Here is a 17,982-nt window from a genome sequence, read left to right as displayed (position 1 = left end):
ATGTTAGATATCCTCTTTTATTGCAATTTTTTGTATATTTTATTATTAAAAAAGAAATGCTTTCCTTGTTTTTTTGTCATAAAATGCTGTACACTATGTTTTTTATTTATAGATGAGAGGCTAGTATTTATCTATATACAGGGTATAATCAATCAAAATTCATGCTACCAAACATGATAAGACGACGCTGACCATCTTTGCATCATCTTTAAATCTTCATCTTCTGCTGTTAGATGGTGGCTGACAGAAGCAGAGGTGAAGGTTGAACGATGAGAGTAGTAGGGTACAGGCTTTCTTGAAGGGCTTTTATAATAACCAGCTCTTTCTTCCATATTCTGTCGAGCCAGTGAGAGCGAGATTGGATCATTTTCGTTTGAGATGGTCGTCGTTGGCTTTGGTGGTAGAATGGTAGGTGGATATTCGAGTAAAGAGGAAAAGATATCATGTGAATCAAGTGAAGATGTCATGGGTGCTAAAGATGAGGAAGGAAGGGCAGGATCTGGGTTTAATTTGAACAATTGAAATAGTTTGCTGGGTTCATTGGGTGTCTCAATATCAGCACTATGAGTTTTGTTTTTAAACCTTTTAATGAATAAAACAACTAACGAAATGATGGCTATTCCTGCTATAGCAGAAATAAGAATAATACCAACTGAAAGCAAAGAGAGTTGACCATGACTTGAATCAAGAATAGTTATCATTTAGAGTAAAAGAGAGAAAGAAGAAGAAAAGAATAAAAATAGATTTCAATATTAAGGAATTTTTTTTTTTTTTTTTTTTTTTTACTTCTTGCTCACATGCAAGGCTTGAACTTTTCTGTTGTCATTTCAGCATCACTTTTTTTTTTTTTTTCTTTTTTCTTCTTTATCTATGCACAAGTTGGTTTGGATCATTTATCATTCAAAGAATTAGATGAGTATTCATAGACTTTAAATATATGCTAGTATCAATCCTATAAACAAAGGAACAGAAACTAACACTGTAAATAATACCGAATATTACTTGAATTTCAAGAGTTTGGATCATTCATTTCAAAAACATAGATTTCGTACTGAAACATAAACATAATGATTATTTATATATTTGGTTTATAGCTTCAAAAGAGATTATTATATATGAAAAACAATTATCTATTTTTTAAATCAAGGATAAACATGTTAAAGAAGTAAAAATGATGTTTAAAAAGAAAAACTTCCCTGTGAACTTTTTTTTTTTTTTTTTTTTTTTTGGCTGCTATTTTCTTTGGCGAGATCCCCTATAAATGTCGTTTGAAGTCAGTTCTACTTTTCAGTTTCTTGAATTTACTCTTATAAAGTTTGTTTCCATGCTCTTTCATCTCTTTTTTTATTCTTTTTTTTTTGTGCTATTTCACAGCAACTTTTTTAGAGGTATTTATTTTATTAAACTGCAGTAAAGTATCTAATACAATCTTTATTTGCTTTAGGTCCTCTTCTTGTTTCAAATAAAAAATGTAAGTAGTATAAATCATCCAAATAGGCACATGTAAGATTAAAAGGTTTACTTTCCATGAATCCGTATACTAAAAGTGTAAGTCAAGGAAATGGTTAATGTTCTGCTCACAAAATGTATATTGTTTCTTTCATAGCTTGTTCTTTATGATTGTATAATCTGTTCTGATATGCTTCTATCTATACTTTTATGACTTTTTCGTAAGTAGCTTTACTGCTACTAAAGCAAACTATACCCATTCTTGTATTTAGGCAATACTTTATAAGATTACTAATAGTTTTATTAGGTCTATATTGCTAAAGTAAAGCTTAAACGCAAGTAAAATTCTCATACGGCAATCTACAAAATGTTTAACCTAAAGACTATGTTGTAGTTATCCTGTAGCTCATCCGCAATCCTTCTGTTCTATCTTCTTTGCTGCTTTTTCTTTACGCGTGCAACCATTCAAAAGCTCTTTTTTCTCAATATGGACAGTTTACAATGTCTTTATTGAATTTAATTCCATTTATCACACGTCAAACAAAGTTAAAAATGTTCACGGATGGATGATTGTTGTATTATTTTGCCAAAAAGTTGGAACGGTACACCAGTTTCAGAAAGTAGAGTCGCATGTTTACAAACTTTATATTACAGCTTATACAAAAAAGCGACAAGTAAACGCGATATTTATTCCTGAAAATAGTGTATAAAGATGACCCTTTACAATGAAGCAAATTCAATATCACAGTCTGTGACGATTTCGATCCTTTAAACCCATCAATCATTCACGATCCTACTCTCGTCAATGAACCTATTGACCGCAAAGTACAACATACTTGCAAAGCATTCCTCCATAGAATCTGTGTCGCCCTCTGACGATTCAGGACTCCATTTACAATGCTGTTGCCAACTTCTTTGTCCGGTATGGCCTTATTGACTTTGACGACTTAGCTTCGTATGACCTTGCCACCATACAAGTACTGTACAGGACATATCCTTGATCATGTATAGACTCTGTGGATAAATACCCAACTTGTTCATCCAACTGCTTGTACCATCCTTTATGAACCTAACTACCTACTTCACATAAAAAGTTTCGCCAACTTTGTCAGCCGACCTCACACTGATGTCTATGACACGTCTTTCCCTCACTATTCATTCACATTCTTTTTCCTTTTTTGCCCTTGCTCCCCTAAGGGATTTTTTAGCTTCATTTACTTCTCATTTGATTTGGCTTGGGCAATTAGGGTGTCTGGAGACGCCGCCTGCTCATTTAAGTCTATAAATAAAATATTTGGTTTAACCGTATAGAGATGACCCAATGGAAATACAATGGGATAGACCTTCCAAATATAGAATGCGCAAGCGAACCTTTAAAATATCAATCCCAACCCAAAACCCAAGCCAAAAGAAGTTTCGGTTATTCTGCATCTTAAAAGAAATGATGATTAAGTCCCTAAAATAGAATATACGCAAAGGACACATTTTAATAAAGAGCTTCTTTCTTTCTTCTATCTAAAAAACTCTATAGCTTCTGATTTGTTTGGTTTTCACTACCTTGAAAAGATTATATATAAATTGCTTAGTCACTGTCTTTTAGCTATCATTCATAAAGAAATTAAGCTTTTTCCCTTGCAGTGATGTTCTAGAGATGCTTTTAATTTTTTAAACAGAACAAGAAAAACAGTATAGGATTCTGAATAAAGCTATACATGCTAAAAATAGACAAAGATCAATGCTCTTTCTATTTAAATTCTCTTTGCTTTTGTTTTTCTCTCTTTTTCATTATCTCTGATCATTCGTGCAACTCTATTTTTTTTTTCCCAACAACATCATGGTATCATTGTCACCCTAAATTACCGAAGCCTACTTTGGTGATGGCTGTCTCTTGCCGATAGTTTAAATTTCTTTTTTTCATAGTCTGTCATGAACCCAATCCTATTGAATCCTTTTTGGACCAATTTCATGTATTCCTCAAGCTCACTGTCAATTGTAAATAAAAGACAGGATGCAATTGTCAGCAAGACAAACAGCAAACCGGGTCTGTGCAACAATTAGAGTGCCTACAGGACAAAGGTATCCACCGTTTAAATAAAGTAGTGTATTTACTCTTTACACGTTTTATTCTTGGTTATTTTCAAGACAACCATGAGTTCATCTTCATGACCTTATTTTTCTCTCAAAGCCCTTTATTTATTGTTTGTTTGTTTATTTTGAAGTTATTGCATAAACCTTGTCCATACACAAGTAAGCGCTTGACGTCATCCAATAGTTTGAAAGACCCAGGGTTTGTTTTCTTTTTCTTTTCCATCTGCTCATCCTTTATTGTCTTCAACATTCATAGACTGTTTAAAAAAGATTATGACACGTCATTATTAAAACATAATTTCTAGCTCCTTCCTTTTGATTGTAGTAAAAGCCAGAACGTACAAGAAAAGCGCTAAAAATGATGTGTTTGATTCGGTTCTTGAATATCATCCAATGAAATACAGACGAAGCACCTAGAAAGAAAGCGTCTGCATGAGTTTTGTTTCACGTATTTTTTTTATTTTGAAATATAAGACCATTTTTTTTTTTTCCTTTTTCTTTTCAACCGTTTTATTTTTTCCCTTTCATTCTTTCTGTAATAAAAAATGACTAAAGCTATTGGTATCGATTTGGGTACAACCTATTCATGTGTTGGTGTATGGCAAAATGATCGTGTTGAAATCATTGCAAACGATCAAGGAAATCGTACAACGCCTTCTTATGTTGCATTCACCGATACTGAGCGTTTGATTGGTGATGCTGCAAAGAATCAAGTTGCGGTAAGTAACAAGGAACATGTGATGAATTAGATACTCATTCTCTTTTCTAGATGAACCCACATAACACTGTTTTCGATGCAAAGCGTATGATCGGTCGTCGTTTTAATGATCACGAAATTCAAGCTGACATGAAGCATTGGCCCTTCAAGGTGGTTGACAAGGGTGGAAAACCCAACATTGAAGTAGAACACAAGGGTGAAACCAAAACATTCACTCCCGAAGAAATCTCATCGATGGTCCTTACCAAGATGAGGGAAACTTCTGAAGCTTATCTGGGTGGTACCGTGGACTCTGCTGTGATCACAGTCCCTGCTTACTTTAACGATTCTCAGCGTCAAGCAACCAAGGATGCGGGTACCATTGCCGGTTTGAATGTCCTCCGTATTATCAATGAACCTACTGCTGCTGCTATTGCTTATGGCTTAGACAAAAAGTCCAAAGGAGAAACGAATGTGTTGATTTTCGACTTGGGTGGTGGTACCTTTGATGTTTCTCTCTTGACGATCGAGGATGGTATCTTTGAAGTCAAGGCCACTGCGGGTGATACCCACTTGGGTGGTGAAGATTTTGATAACCGTCTTGTGGACCACTTTATTCAAGAATTTAAGCGCAAGTTCAAGAAGGATATCTCGAGCAATGCTCGTGCTGTCCGTCGTCTCCGTACAGCCTGTGAACGTGCCAAGCGTACCCTGTCTTCTGCTGCGCAAACCTCGATCGAGATCGACTCCCTCTTTGAAGGCGTCGACTTTTACACATCCTTGACCCGTGCTCGTTTTGAGGAACTGAATCAGGACTTGTTCCGTAACACGATGGAACCCGTCGAAAAGGTGCTTCGGGACTCCAAGATTGACAAGGCTCAAGTGCATGACATTGTTCTTGTCGGCGGTTCGACTCGTATTCCCAAGGTTCAAAAGTTGGTTTCTGATTACTTTAATGGTAAAGAGCCCAACAAGTCCATCAACCCTGATGAAGCCGTCGCTTATGGTGCTGCGGTCCAGGCTGCCATCTTGACGGGCAACACATCCGAAAAGACCGACTCGCTCCTGTTGCTAGATGTCGCTCCTCTTTCGCTTGGTATCGAAACCGCTGGTGGTGTGATGACACCCCTGATCAAGCGTAACACGACTGTGCCCACCAAGAAGTCTGAGATCTTTTCGACCTATGCTGATAATCAACCGGGTGTTCTCATTCAGGTGTATGAAGGTGAGCGTGCTCGTACAAAGGACAATAACCTCCTTGGTAAATTCGAGCTGACCGGTATTCCTCCTGCTCCTCGTGGTGTTCCTCAAGTGGAAGTCACATTTGATGTGGATGCGAACGGTATCTTGAACGTTTCTGCTCTTGACAAGACGACTGGTAAATCCAACAAGATTACCATCACCAACGACAAGGGTCGTCTTTCCAAGGAAGAAATCGAACGCATGGTGAATGATGCAGAGAAATACAAGGCTGAAGATGATGCTGCTGCTGCTCGTATCCAAGCCAGAAACGGCTTGGAATCTTATGCTTATAATCTTCGCAACACACTTCAAGAAGAAAAGGTGGCTTCAAAGATCGAGGCGGGTGATAAAGAGAAACTGGAGAATGCTGTCAAGGAAGCGATCGATTGGTTGGATAACTCACATGAAGCTTCCAAGGAAGAATACGAATCTCGTCAAAAGGAATTGGAGGAAGTGGCCAATCCGATCATGATGAAGATGTATCAAGGTGAAGGTGGTGGAATGCCCGGTGCTGGTGCTGCTCCTGGTGGATTCCCTGGAGGTGCTGGAGGCGCTCCTGGTGGAGACAGTGGACCTACGGTTGAAGAAGTTGATTAAATACAATACAAAAAAAAAAGCTCTTTCCTTTCCTTTTGGCATAATATACATATTCATTCATTTTATTAAAAATTATTTTTTTGTGTATAAAATAAAAAACATGATGTTTGGTTCATTTGTAAAGTTGTGTGTGTGTGGCATTGTGAATGATATTTTTTTTAAAGAAAAAGATGAGCTTTATTAAATAAAAGAATGCTTATGGATTCCATGATTTATGCTTATAAGGATAACTATTGCATAAGGGAGAAGCGGTGTGTGTGTGTGTGTGTGTACAAATAAGAGAGAGAGAGAGAGAGAGAGAGAGAGAGAGAGAGGCTTGGCATATATTCTTGAGTTAAACCATGTGCTTGTGTGATTTTATTTTACATATGATAAAAATGATGAAAGATGAAGTTTCTTAACGAGTACATCGACTACATTCTTCTTCTGGCAAAAGAGCTCTTTGACAAGTTGAACAATTAATTCTGCATTGGTTACAGTTCCAGCCAGCTGATAACTTTTTACCGCATGCACAAATCGCTTCATTGTATTCACTGTCATCAAAAATATCATAATCTTCGTCTTCTTCTTCTGATGAACAATAAAAATCATTTACACTTTGATCCGTTATATGTAAAAACCATGATTGATTTGATTTTAATAATGTGTCGGGGACAATACCATCTTGTTGACTTAACAAATTCGTTGTCATGGTTTTATAAAGAATATAAGAAAAAAAATTAAAAAAAAAAAAAAAAGGAAAACCCTGATGAAATCCCTTTTTTATGTAGGTTGTATTGTCACTGTGTTTAAAATGTTTAGAGTCATTGTAAGACGATGCTACATAAGCAGTTTTAATAAAAATCAATTTTACGAATTAAATAAATCTCTCACAACTTTCTTTCTCGCTTCTGTTTTCAGACCCACTTTGTCTAACACGTGTATTGTGTGGATCGGTTATGGGCTAAAATGATTCTAAATGAGCGTTTCACATAAACTTGCATAGATGACCAGACCCTTTTGTTCCAAAAAAGGACAGGCTCATTTAAATAGCGCTCGGATCCAAGTCAAAGATTAGCGCGCCTCTATAAAAATATGTTACCGCCTTTTTTGGAAATTAATAGTTGAATAAACAATCAACGGATAGTCACCCAATAGAAAGAAAAGAGGTATGTAGGATACCTGAGCTAGTTTATGGTTCATCCAATTTGTAAATCAGTTTAATTCTATTTAATTGTTCAAGACAACATCTTGGATTGTTTGGAAAATCCTTCTCCTTCCCCCTCCTCCCCCCTCTTTTGTTTTCCATTTGTAGCTTGTATAACCCTTTAGATGACTGCTAATTACAAAGGCAAAGAGAGCTATCCGAGAAAAGAGTAATACAGACTATATATGGAAATCAGGGTGTATTCATCCCTTTTCTCTTAGTAATCAACTCTTTGTCTACAATCTCTAGTGTTTAGGTTGAAAACAATTCAAAAAGACAGTCAAGAGAGATTGAATGATCATTGAAAAGAAACAATTCTTTTTCTCTCTCTCTTTTCCTTGTAAGCAATTGTTTGTCCATCAGAGCCTTTGATGCAAGTGTACACAATGAAACATCTGTGATAGAAAAGAAGGGAGAACTGTGGAGTTTTATTGTTATTATTTTCAGATAAATCCCCCAGTTGTTTTCTATTGTGATTCACATTACTCTGCACAATCCAAATCATCAAGTCAATAAAAATGAGCCTTTATCTTTTGTGTCTTTTGAATGAGATGTTTTTTTCTATTAGACCAAATGTTACATTGTATCCCCCGGATTTTTGAACAAGAATTTAATATTAAAGCAATAATTAGACAATTAAAAAAAGAATAGTTTTTTCAGCAGTTTACTTGCCTTTTTTGTCATTCATTGTGTATTTCTCAAGACATCCCTTTCTTTCTATTTTCAATAAACGCGCTCAAGATGAAACTGTTTTAGCTTTCTTTTTTGAAAAAGAACAAGCCTCACTATGCTCGTGTAAGGTAGGACGATAAACAAAAAAGAAATTAGCTTTACGTATCTGTTTCAACATAGATGTCCTCTTGTTTATCACAGCGACTCACATACACAGCCAAGTTAAACCTTCTATTTTCAGCCCTCCAAAACGCCCTTTGGCTTCCCCAGAATATCAACAGGAACGGTCAATGATACACACATTCCTAAACACGTGGCTAATGAACAACTGAACCTCATTCTCCGATCTTTCCTACCTTTTATGTGATTGTTTGTAGTTTGAAATAAGCATGTGAAAAACAACCCATCATTCAGAGTAAAAAAGAGAAGGGGGGGATATCAACGATAGAACATAAGAATCGCATGTATTTTGTCTCTTTTTCTGGTAAAGTCTTTTTTCTATTTTCATCCCACGCCTTGTCTTGGCAATAAATCTATTCTAGTCTCAAAAAAGAAACATGGTTTTCACAATCAAAAGACACCTCTTTTTGGTCTTTTGCCTAGCCCTCTTTATCTCCAAGGAAATTAAGAAGGAGATGAGATGTTTTATAGAACACGGCCTATTTGAAATAACATTGTCGTTTAAAGATAGCATAGGCTTATGTGTGTTGCATGTAAATCATTTTATTCTATGTCTTTTGATTTGTATGCTTCTTTATGAATATCTTGTATTGGCCTTAATTCATACAATCATCTTGTCACTCAACAACACTTTTTAGGCTTTTCTTATCTCGATTATTGGTTAAAGAAAGGGAGAAGATCATGAGCATTTGTGCTCGTAATAACGACAATACAAATTCCGCTTTCATTCCAAACAGGGTGATAAAAATAAATGCCGGCAAAATGGCATAGTCAAAAGAGATCCATTTAAAGCAAACATGGTGAATCGATCGCTTTCTTTCTCTTTCGGGACCACCCGTTATGTTGTGATGATTTCGAACGAATCGTTGTATATAAGCTTCTCATCAACCAAACACATCATTTAAGAATTATTCGAAACTCAATCAAACCTACAACACACACACACACACACACATTGAGAGTATAAACAATTTTTGTGTTTCTTGCTAAAGAAATCCTTCAAGCTGAAAATGGTATCAATTTTAACTTTATTTCGATGGATGCTTTACTTTATTAGTAATCTCATCCTCCTAATTATGGAGTCAACCCTTATACACACTAGGTAAGATAACATAAAGGATTGTTTCTCATCTTCTTTTGGATAGTCGTATGTTTTTTTTATTTTTCTTTTTTTTTATTTTATTTTTATTATTTTCCATGCTTCACAGTCTATGACACCTACTTCATTTGAGATATAAACAATAATATTTTTTTTTTTGCCATGCTTTCCTGTCTTGATCATAACACGCGTTATTTCATTAGATTGATGTCATTCAGAACAAACCGGAACACTCGGAATGACATTTATAACTGTGTAACTCATTATTTATTATTATTATTATTTTTCTCTTTATAGAACATTCACCAATCACACCCCATCCTCTTTCTCCCCTTTCATCTTCGTCTCGTTAACATGTATTTATTTGTTTATTTTGATATTCCAGGATAGGTGTGAAGCCGATAAAAGTTTTTTTTTGTTATCATCCTACATTATTTGTTTAGCACATGGCTGTATTATCTATTTTCTTTTATATAAAAAAAAAAGAAGAGATGTTGGAGTATAAGAAAGAATTGAGCAAAGATCATGATTCAATATTAAAAAAAGTCAAAGTTATCCATTTTGATTTTTAAAATGAATGTTTTTGTTGTGATACTTTATGTCGAAATAAATAAAACACGCCCTATTGAACTGTTTCACGATGCGTATCACTTGAATTGACAGGTAAGGTAGTATCAAAACTGATTTACATATCAAACAGAAAAGGATGAGTGTAAAGATGCCTAATGCCATCCCATTCAGTTCACGTCCTACTTGAACGAATGTGATGAAGTCCCTCAAAGTCTAAAGATGAAGATAGAAAAGATAACTCTGTACGATGAAACAAATATTTCCGTAAGGTCATATATGGCTTAATTAAAGAGTAAAACTTTAAACAGTAAACAAGAAACTATATTTTATTTTTCACTCTTGTCCTCTTTTCTTGTTTCTCTGTTTATAACAAATCACAAAAGAAGAAGGGAATGTTCATCTCATCATTTGATGCTATCTAAAGACTGTTTATAGGGCAATTAGGATTCATGATGCAGTGGAAATCAAGAGATTCAATAAAAGATAGTATTCATTGCCGATCACTTTGGTTTTATAAAAAAGTTGAAGTTTTGTCGTACAAATGAATGATCCTAAAGCAAGTTAAATATACTTTTTGTAAAATTGTGTTACTGAATAATGTCTATAAAAGAAAAGCCAATTATCTCTTCTTTTCTTTTCTTTAAAGAACTCAATTGATCTTTTATTGAACATGCCACCAGACAGACCAACCAAACCTGCTCTCCCAAGACCTTACCCTGCTCCGGTCAAACGCTAACAAAATAAGAACAGCAACAACAACAAGTTTTATACATATGCGTGTCCATTGTTACTCTTTTTTTTTCATTCTCTCTCTCTCTTTATTAATACGGTGCTGATATCATAAATACATACAAAAATCCCAAAAAAAATATTAACATAGTTTGTCATTCATTTCTAACCCACTACATTCATTATGCTATCCATATTCTATGTAAATATTATATAATACTCCTCTGTCTATACCCCCTCCCTCTCTCTCTCTTTTTTTCCGTATACAATGCTCTTCCTCTTTCTCCAAAATACTGAAAAATGACTATGAAATAAAATAAAAAAAAAATGTTTATGTATTGATTTGTACGACCATGCATCCATCATGCTGTGATTTAAGGTACCGAATGGTGGATGGATTAACTGTCAAAAAATGTCCATAAAAGTAAATGATACTAACATGTCTTGATATTCAACTCCATCATTGTACATGCAACAAGTACTTTATGAGCTAAATAGGCATGCAATCCTTCACATCACTCGTATCATCCAATGAGTAGCCTATCTCTTCTTTTTTCATGAATTCTTTTCATATAAAAGAGACATGTGCGTATGACAAGAAAAAAAGCAAGTGTTACAAATGTCACTTGTCAAAAACTTGATGTTTTTTATGCTTATTATAGAACACTCTTGTCCTTTTAGAATATAAGCGTGGAGTTCTAAAATCGATTGATATACTACCCAATCCCCCCTCCCCCTCTTTTTCTTCCTTTCTTTAGTGATCTATTCGACGCCCTTTTATTTTGTAATACAACATGCGTCTAATTAATAATAACTGAATGATCATCATTTGCATGGTTTCCATCTCGATTTGATAAAAAAAAGACAACTGGTTAGGTTAATTGTTGATACACAAAGTTTCTCTTTTTCAAACCATCAGCCAAGATGGCCACCTTTTTTTAAATTTTGAATTCTTTTTGGGCTTGTCTGTAGCGTGGTGAAGTGTTGCTTTCCTTTCTTCTTCTGATAGGTTCTATGTAGCTTCATTCATAATGTTCTTTTTCATCGCTTTTTATTCTTTAAAGGTTTCCATCTACCATCAGCATGCCACTCAGTTTTAAACAGCACATGGACAGAATAAAGAACAACTTACAATATATTTAAAGAAGCTTATTCTAATCTATTTCTTTTCTCTCTTTTTTTTTTTTTTTTTTTTTTTTTTTTTTTTTTACCTTCAAATTAGGAATCTTTGCACCTTTAATAAATTTTCTCCTTTTATGAACCTGTTTCAAGCCTGTAACCTCTTACAGGAACATATCTCGCCAGGTATTAGCAATTCAATGATAAACACAAGAATCATTAACAGCTTGATCAAAACAGTCAAGTATCATAAGAATGATGAACGAATTGAAGAAGCAAAAGAGAAACGACGATGAGCATCATTCTATATTCTTAAAAAAAAAGACATGATCCTTCCAACTTCAGCTTGAATAGGATGCCATCATCAAGCATTGCACCAGCAAGCAATAGTTGAAGAAAGACGTTTATTCATCAGAGTAAAGTGGAAAGATGGCAAGGAATATGAGCAATGAACTTTTTTTAAAAAAAAAACCTTTTTAAATAAAACAAAAAGACTTTATGAGACCATCATCCCAAGTATACGATCGATGCCCATCCTTTTGAACCACACCATTCGCTTGTTCAGGTACACACGATTAGGGTGTAGTGAGCCAGTTGCTGGGAATCAAAGTTCAAGTCCTATTATTTCATGTGGCTTTACGAAAAAAAAAAAATTGTATTTTTTTAATGAAGTTGAAAGAATTAGAGAGTATACTTCAAGATTGTGAAGTCTTTGGTACATTTAAATTACAAACAGATTCAACATTCGCCATTGACACTAATTATTAAAGATGAACCCAAGATTCAGTTTGAACAATACCCAACGACACCTCACTTGGCAGCAAGAATGCTTTATACAGCAGATACAGTGTATAACGATATAGAAGATAAAAGCATAGGGGATTTTGGTAGTGGATGTGGTATATTGAGTATTGCAGCCAATATCTTGGGTGCAGGGTGAGTTTGCTTTGAGTCTGTGATGTATTTTATTTTAAAGCCATACAATAGATATAGTGTTGGCTTTGATATTGATCCTGATGCTATCAAGATTGCACAAGAGAATAGCGACCAGTTTGAAGTATGTATTGATTTTGTGAATACTGATTTATTACATGCGAAGCTTGAGCGATTTCAAGGTAAACTAGACACGATCATCATGAACCCACCTTTTGGAACAAAAAACAACAAAGGGATCGATATGCTCATGTTAAAGAAGGCCATTGACGTAAGTTTTGGGTTGTCTATCGGATCGCTTAAGCTAATGATCAAATTAGATTGCCAATCATTCAGTGTATTCTTTACACAAGTCTTCCACTAGAGAACATATTATGAAAAAAGCTAAAGAATGGGGTGTTAGTTTTGAAGTAGTAGCAGAATTAAAGGTAATGGCACGCATGATGATCATCATGATTGTTGTCTCACGCTTTTCATAGTTTGATGTCCCAATGATGTATAAATTTCATAAAAAGAAGAACGTTGAAATTGCAGTGGATTTTCTTCGCTTTGAAAAGGCAGAATAATTGAAACAGCCTGTCATTTGTATACCCCCCCCCTTCAAATACGAAAAATAATAAAACTTATGGCCAAGACAACCTTCAAAGAAAATCAAGATGACTTGCCTTCTTTGTTCCATTTAAGACTGATATAGAAATTGTTATTGTCATTCCTTATCTGTCTTTTGGTCGTTAACAATAATACATCTCTTATGAATACAGCGTCTTTTAGCAAGCTTCCTGAAAGTAAAAATAGACATCTACGGATTGAATAGTATACAACTATAACTTGATATAAACAAGGAATTGGTATAAAGTGAATGTGCTATTTTGTATCCCTATTTAAAATCAAAGCTTCATTGGTATTACAATGAACAAGAGGGTTGCTTTAGCAGCATCTGGTCCGGACCGCATCATCTCGGTCATTAAAAAAGATGATGGTTATTTAGATTTTTGATTCAACAAATCAATCTCTTTTATTTTTTTGACACGTAAAGAAAAAAATAAATAAATAAATAAAAAAATGTCCAATAAGGAAGAAATCGATCGTCTTGACAGCTTTGTAAAGGAAGCACCTGGTAATGAATACACTATTGACCAAAAGGAACAAGAACTTTGTCGGCAAAATTTGAATGGTCAAGGAGAGTGTATCAAATTAAACTTGGAGTGTAAGGGAAATGCTATGATCATATACATGATATATTTATCCTGTCATAAATAGATACACAAATGTTTTCAGAGATGCAAAACCTTGGGTTCTTTTGCGCTTTACCAATGGACCCTACAAAAACTCATATGGAATGCAGAAGAGTGTGATTAATACATAATTTGTCAACTAATAAACTGGCTCTATTGAATATTTGCTGTTGTATGGATAGCATGGTCATAATGGCTCAAAATACCCCTTTTTGACTTGGAGTACATGCATTTTCAGACAGATTTTGCTTTTAAAGTAAATGAATATGGAAAAAATCTCACGCTTTCTCTTCTTTTTAAAGACACAATAAAATTGTGTCTCAGCTTCCGGCAAAACGTGACAAAGATTGTTTCAAGGCACAGAGTTGAAAAGCTTCATTTCAAACTTATGTTCCTAATGATCCATAGCTTTCATTTGGGCTATTTGTCATCGTTGAGGAAGAGAGCGATTTGGGACTTGTAGGCGATAATCAATGACTCCCCCCCTCCCCCAAATTGAGTTTATTTCTGTTTTTGACGTTAAAAGCTTCTGGCAAAGAAAAAAAAAAGGTACCCTGGTAGAATCTAATTGAAAAGATTAGAGGAAGAAGGTTAAATACTATGTTTGGTTATTGATCTCTTTAATTGGCTGCTTAATAGGAAATATATAACGAGTTTATTTTTTTCTTGCATAAGCATTTATTGAAATCGGTTGGCTTTAGTAAAGCATCGCTTCTGCTTTTTTGCACAACCTTGATGTTGGCCACATTGAATTAAATGAAAGTAAAGAAAAAAAAAAGTTTCAAATATCGATAGTCATTATATCTATTTTGGTGATGAATGAATGTAGGTGTGTTTGCTTTCTTCAAAGAAACCTTTTTTTTCATATTCCGAATAAAGCAGGCACACAAAAACATAATTTCGCATTTGAATTAACTTTTTCCTTTTCTTCTTCCTTTTTCTTTTTTTATACAAGAGGGAAAGGAGAAAGATAAAATAAAAACAAAGGAAAAAAGGAGGAAAGAAATATAAAAATGATGAGAACACCAGATCCATCAGAAATGAATCAAGCAGAAGTCAGCCAAGCTGCTGCCTGTGTAGAATGGGTAAAATAAATAGAATGAAATAGAAGAAGAGACTGATTGTTTCTTAGATAAACTCTTTAGATGGTATTTCACATAATGTTTCGCATATCACTGAGCTTTCAGATGGCATCGTTCTTTTTGAAGTGCTTTCCAATATGTAAACAAGTACAATATAAAGCTTGGAAAGATACTAATACTAATCCGAATAGTGACTATAAATGGTTTAAATTGATTCGTTCTGCTGATGTTGGTGATAATTGGGTGTTTAAAATAAATAATTTAAAGAAATTATATAAATTGATTTCTCGCTATTATGAAGAAGAAATCGGATACAACTTTTCTCGATTTCCACCTGTCAACCTAAACGCGATCGCTAAAGAAGCCAATCCTCATGAACTATTAAAACTGTGTAAATTTGTATTGTACATAGCAGTGTTATGCGCAGATAACGAGAGATATATTCAAAAGATACAGCAACTATCTCCAATGAGTCAACAACAACTGATGCACCTTATTGATGAAACTATGAAATACGCAAATCAAGAAGATGAATCACAGCAATCCTCCATTAATTATACCCCACGTAGCTCGTACGCAGATGATGGCTCATATCAAAGTGAACTAGCAAGGATTTCAAAAGAAAGAGAAGAGCTTGAAATACAAAATAAGCAATTGATTGATAAACACTCTGAACTCTTGATTAAATATGTAATTATGCTCATTTTATCGTAAGCTGTATCTATTGACGACTGTTGTTACTAGGATAAATCGGAAGAAGAGAAGCAAGATTTACAGACGAGGTTAAAAGATATGGACAGAGCTGTTGCACAGGCAAATAAAACAGGTCAAGCTGATTATGTGATGAAAACAGAGATTGAGCATTTAAGACGAGATTTGTATGAAATCATATTATTTCTGTCGAGATACAGCACTCATTATTATTATGTAGACAAAGAAGTGAAGATTTAAGACAAGAACAAGAAATACAATTGGATGAACAAGTTTCTCAAATAAAAGATTTGATGCGAAGAGTAATAGCATGTACATCCAAAACAGTACAGCTAACGGTCCTTTATTAGAATGAAGAATCTGCAAAATATGAAGAAGAAGCAGTAAGACTAAAAGATCAGTTGGATGAGTATCGCCACGTAGCAGAAAAACTTCAAAAGGCAGAAAATATAATAGAAAAATATAAAAAAAAACTGGAAGAAACGGCTGATTTAAGAAGACAAGTCAAGGTGAATATCTATATAAAGTCGTGTTTTAAGATAACTTAAAGTATGAAACAGATGTTGGAAGAACGTAACTATGCTCTAGTAGAAGATTCACAGAAAGCACAAGATGAACTACGTAGTTTGATTTCATTTAAAACTTTGATGGAATCATACAAAGATCAAGTAGCCGAGCTTCAGACGCAAAATAACGAATTGATAAGAGAAAAGAATAAGGTGCAATACGAACTGACTCAGGCTACTAAAAAGCTTGAATTAATGGAAGATGAAAGGTTGAGAGACTCTGATCGTATTCAATTATTGGAGGATCATCTTGAAGAAGCACAACTTGGGAGTAGGATTTCACATTTTGTTTACTTTATTTACTTAATTTGATATAATAGTGGGTTCAGTGATCACAAACAAGCCTCCTGCTCAAGGAACTAATACAACCAGTACGGATGAAATGGATCTTGATGACGACTTTGGCCTAAACGATTCCTTGGAAGATACATTGAAAGAGACAAATGTTACAGAGCTGTAAGCACCTTGCTATATCGAATAGTTGGGAAATACTAAATTACATTTTGCAGTAAATTGGCTAATAGACGATTAGAACGCCAAGTAAAACAACTTCAAGAAGAGCAAGCATCAGGCCGCAGTCAAAAGGCAGTAGTCCTTCAACATCTGCTGGATGATGCAAACCGTCTGAAGACGCAATTCGAGAAAAGCTATATTGAAGTATCACAAGAGCGTGACATTTTACAAAGTGATATGGCACGTATTCGTGAAGGCATACCCGATGCTCTTGTTGATCAATCAGCGCTTACTCTTTCTCTTCGTCTGCATACAGTCGAGCTTGAAAAGGAAATCAAATCTTTGCGTGAGACAGTAGCCAAATTAGAAAAGAGAATTGAGGAAGGCAGGTTTAGTGATGTGGATGGTTCAGACGACATTCGCAGCAAATATCCCGAAATGGAACAAAAGTGCAAACAGCTAGAAGAGCAAACAAAGAAGCAATTAGAAGATATCAATAAGCTCTTGATAGAAAAAGATGTTTTGCAAGGCCGTAGTATTGTTCAAAAGGATGAATTGAGAGAGCAGCAAAAATTAAATAGTGAAATGAAGGCTTCCTTGGCTGCTTACGCTGCTCAGAATGATGATCCTGTTAAACAGCAAAATGCCCATTTACAGCAGCAGGCTATACAGCTGCAAGAACAATTACACGAAGTCCAATTAAAACTCAAGAAGGCCAAAGAGGTGAGAAAAAACCAGATACAGATGATACAGATAATGTCTAAACACCCTTTGTTAGTTTATAAAACAACAGGATAAAATGCTTAAAGAAGCCAAGCTTGATGAAAATGCTGGTAATTTTGATGAAGCTGTTGCTTCTTTGAAATCAGAAATCGCTCTTCGTGATGAAGAAACCGAGAAACTCAAGAAACAAATTCACGAGATTCGTCTTCAATCACGTCGTGAACAGCAACTTATCATATCTGCATGGTACGATATCTCAAGAAAAACTACCAAGGAAACAGCGAACGTAAAGGCTTTTCCCAATTCATGGCTTGCACAACAAAGACTTTCCCTTGATAACCAGCTTAGAAGACGTTAAATAAATCTCTTTTGCGGATACTAAAAAAAATCCTAGTGGCCAGTGGTTGAAAACCCTGGTGTTATCCATCATCTTGATTTTTTTTTTTTTTTTTTTTTCATAAAAAAGTATAATGATTAGAAATGAAGATGGAGTTCTGAATTAGGCTTCAAACCCGTAGCAAATAAAGGTAACCGTTGGAAGTTATTCTTCCTTCTGTGTTATGCTTTTACAAGTACATGTTACAGATCCCTTGAAGTAGTTGACGATTCCAATTTATATACACTTGATATGAATACTTTTTTAAATAAAAA

The 17,982-nt window shown here is 34.7% G+C and overlaps 7 protein-coding genes across 7 annotated transcripts; 5 read left to right on the top strand and 2 right to left on the bottom strand.

Annotated features, from left to right (window-relative positions):
* Window positions 1-164: 164 nt before the first annotated feature.
* On the bottom strand, window positions 165-826 carry RO3G_12890 (uncharacterized protein; the record flags this gene model as incomplete). Its single annotated transcript, XM_067667474.1, has 2 exons — window positions 165-561; window positions 798-826. The coding sequence occupies 2 exons, from the start codon at window positions 824-826 to the stop codon at window positions 165-167; spliced, it is 426 nt and encodes a 141-aa protein (XP_067523575.1).
* A 701-nt stretch (window positions 827-1,527) lies between these two features.
* On the top strand, window positions 1,528-2,450 carry RO3G_12889 (uncharacterized protein; the record flags this gene model as incomplete). The annotated part of the gene is made up of 5 exons (XM_067667473.1): window positions 1,528-1,548; window positions 1,757-1,788; window positions 2,104-2,123; window positions 2,198-2,274; window positions 2,307-2,450. The coding sequence occupies 5 exons, from the start codon at window positions 1,528-1,530 to the stop codon at window positions 2,448-2,450; spliced, it is 294 nt and encodes a 97-aa protein (XP_067523574.1).
* Window positions 2,451-4,082: 1,632 nt separating this feature from the next.
* Window positions 4,083-6,073, top strand: RO3G_12888 (hsp71-like protein; the record flags this gene model as incomplete). The annotated part of the gene is made up of 2 exons (XM_067667472.1): window positions 4,083-4,256; window positions 4,307-6,073. 2 exons carry the CDS (start codon window positions 4,083-4,085, stop codon window positions 6,071-6,073), a joined length of 1,941 nt encoding a protein of 646 aa, XP_067523573.1.
* Window positions 6,074-6,470: 397 nt separating this feature from the next.
* RO3G_12887 (uncharacterized protein) lies at window positions 6,471-6,764 on the bottom strand (the record flags this gene model as incomplete). The annotated part of the gene is made up of 1 exon (XM_067667471.1): window positions 6,471-6,764. One exon carries the CDS (start codon window positions 6,762-6,764, stop codon window positions 6,471-6,473), a length of 294 nt encoding a protein of 97 aa, XP_067523572.1.
* Window positions 6,765-12,294: 5,530 nt separating this feature from the next.
* RO3G_12886 (uncharacterized protein) lies at window positions 12,295-13,127 on the top strand (the record flags this gene model as incomplete). Its single annotated transcript, XM_067667470.1, has 5 exons — window positions 12,295-12,343; window positions 12,399-12,564; window positions 12,622-12,832; window positions 12,882-12,989; window positions 13,041-13,127. The coding sequence occupies 5 exons, from the start codon at window positions 12,295-12,297 to the stop codon at window positions 13,125-13,127; spliced, it is 621 nt and encodes a 206-aa protein (XP_067523571.1).
* Window positions 13,128-13,623: 496 nt separating this feature from the next.
* On the top strand, window positions 13,624-13,916 carry RO3G_12885 (uncharacterized protein; the record flags this gene model as incomplete). Its single annotated transcript, XM_067667469.1, has 2 exons — window positions 13,624-13,768; window positions 13,822-13,916. 2 exons carry the CDS (start codon window positions 13,624-13,626, stop codon window positions 13,914-13,916), a joined length of 240 nt encoding a protein of 79 aa, XP_067523570.1.
* A 961-nt stretch (window positions 13,917-14,877) lies between these two features.
* Window positions 14,878-17,689, top strand: RO3G_12884 (uncharacterized protein; the record flags this gene model as incomplete). The annotated part of the gene is made up of 10 exons (XM_067667468.1): window positions 14,878-14,881; window positions 14,942-15,017; window positions 15,070-15,568; window positions 15,623-15,756; window positions 15,810-15,891; window positions 15,940-15,972; window positions 16,150-16,426; window positions 16,476-16,611; window positions 16,665-17,331; window positions 17,387-17,689. The coding sequence occupies 10 exons, from the start codon at window positions 14,878-14,880 to the stop codon at window positions 17,687-17,689; spliced, it is 2,211 nt and encodes a 736-aa protein (XP_067523569.1).
* Between the last annotated feature and the right edge of the window lie 293 nt (window positions 17,690-17,982).

Source organism: Rhizopus delemar, genomic scaffold (assembly GCF_000149305.1).
Source record: "Rhizopus delemar RA 99-880 supercont3.11 genomic scaffold, whole genome shotgun sequence".
Classification (NCBI taxonomy): Eukaryota; Fungi; Mucoromycota; class Mucoromycetes; order Mucorales; family Rhizopodaceae; genus Rhizopus; species Rhizopus delemar.
Note: the sequence above shows the minus strand (reverse complement) of the source record. Positions and strands in the feature narration are given on the sequence as shown.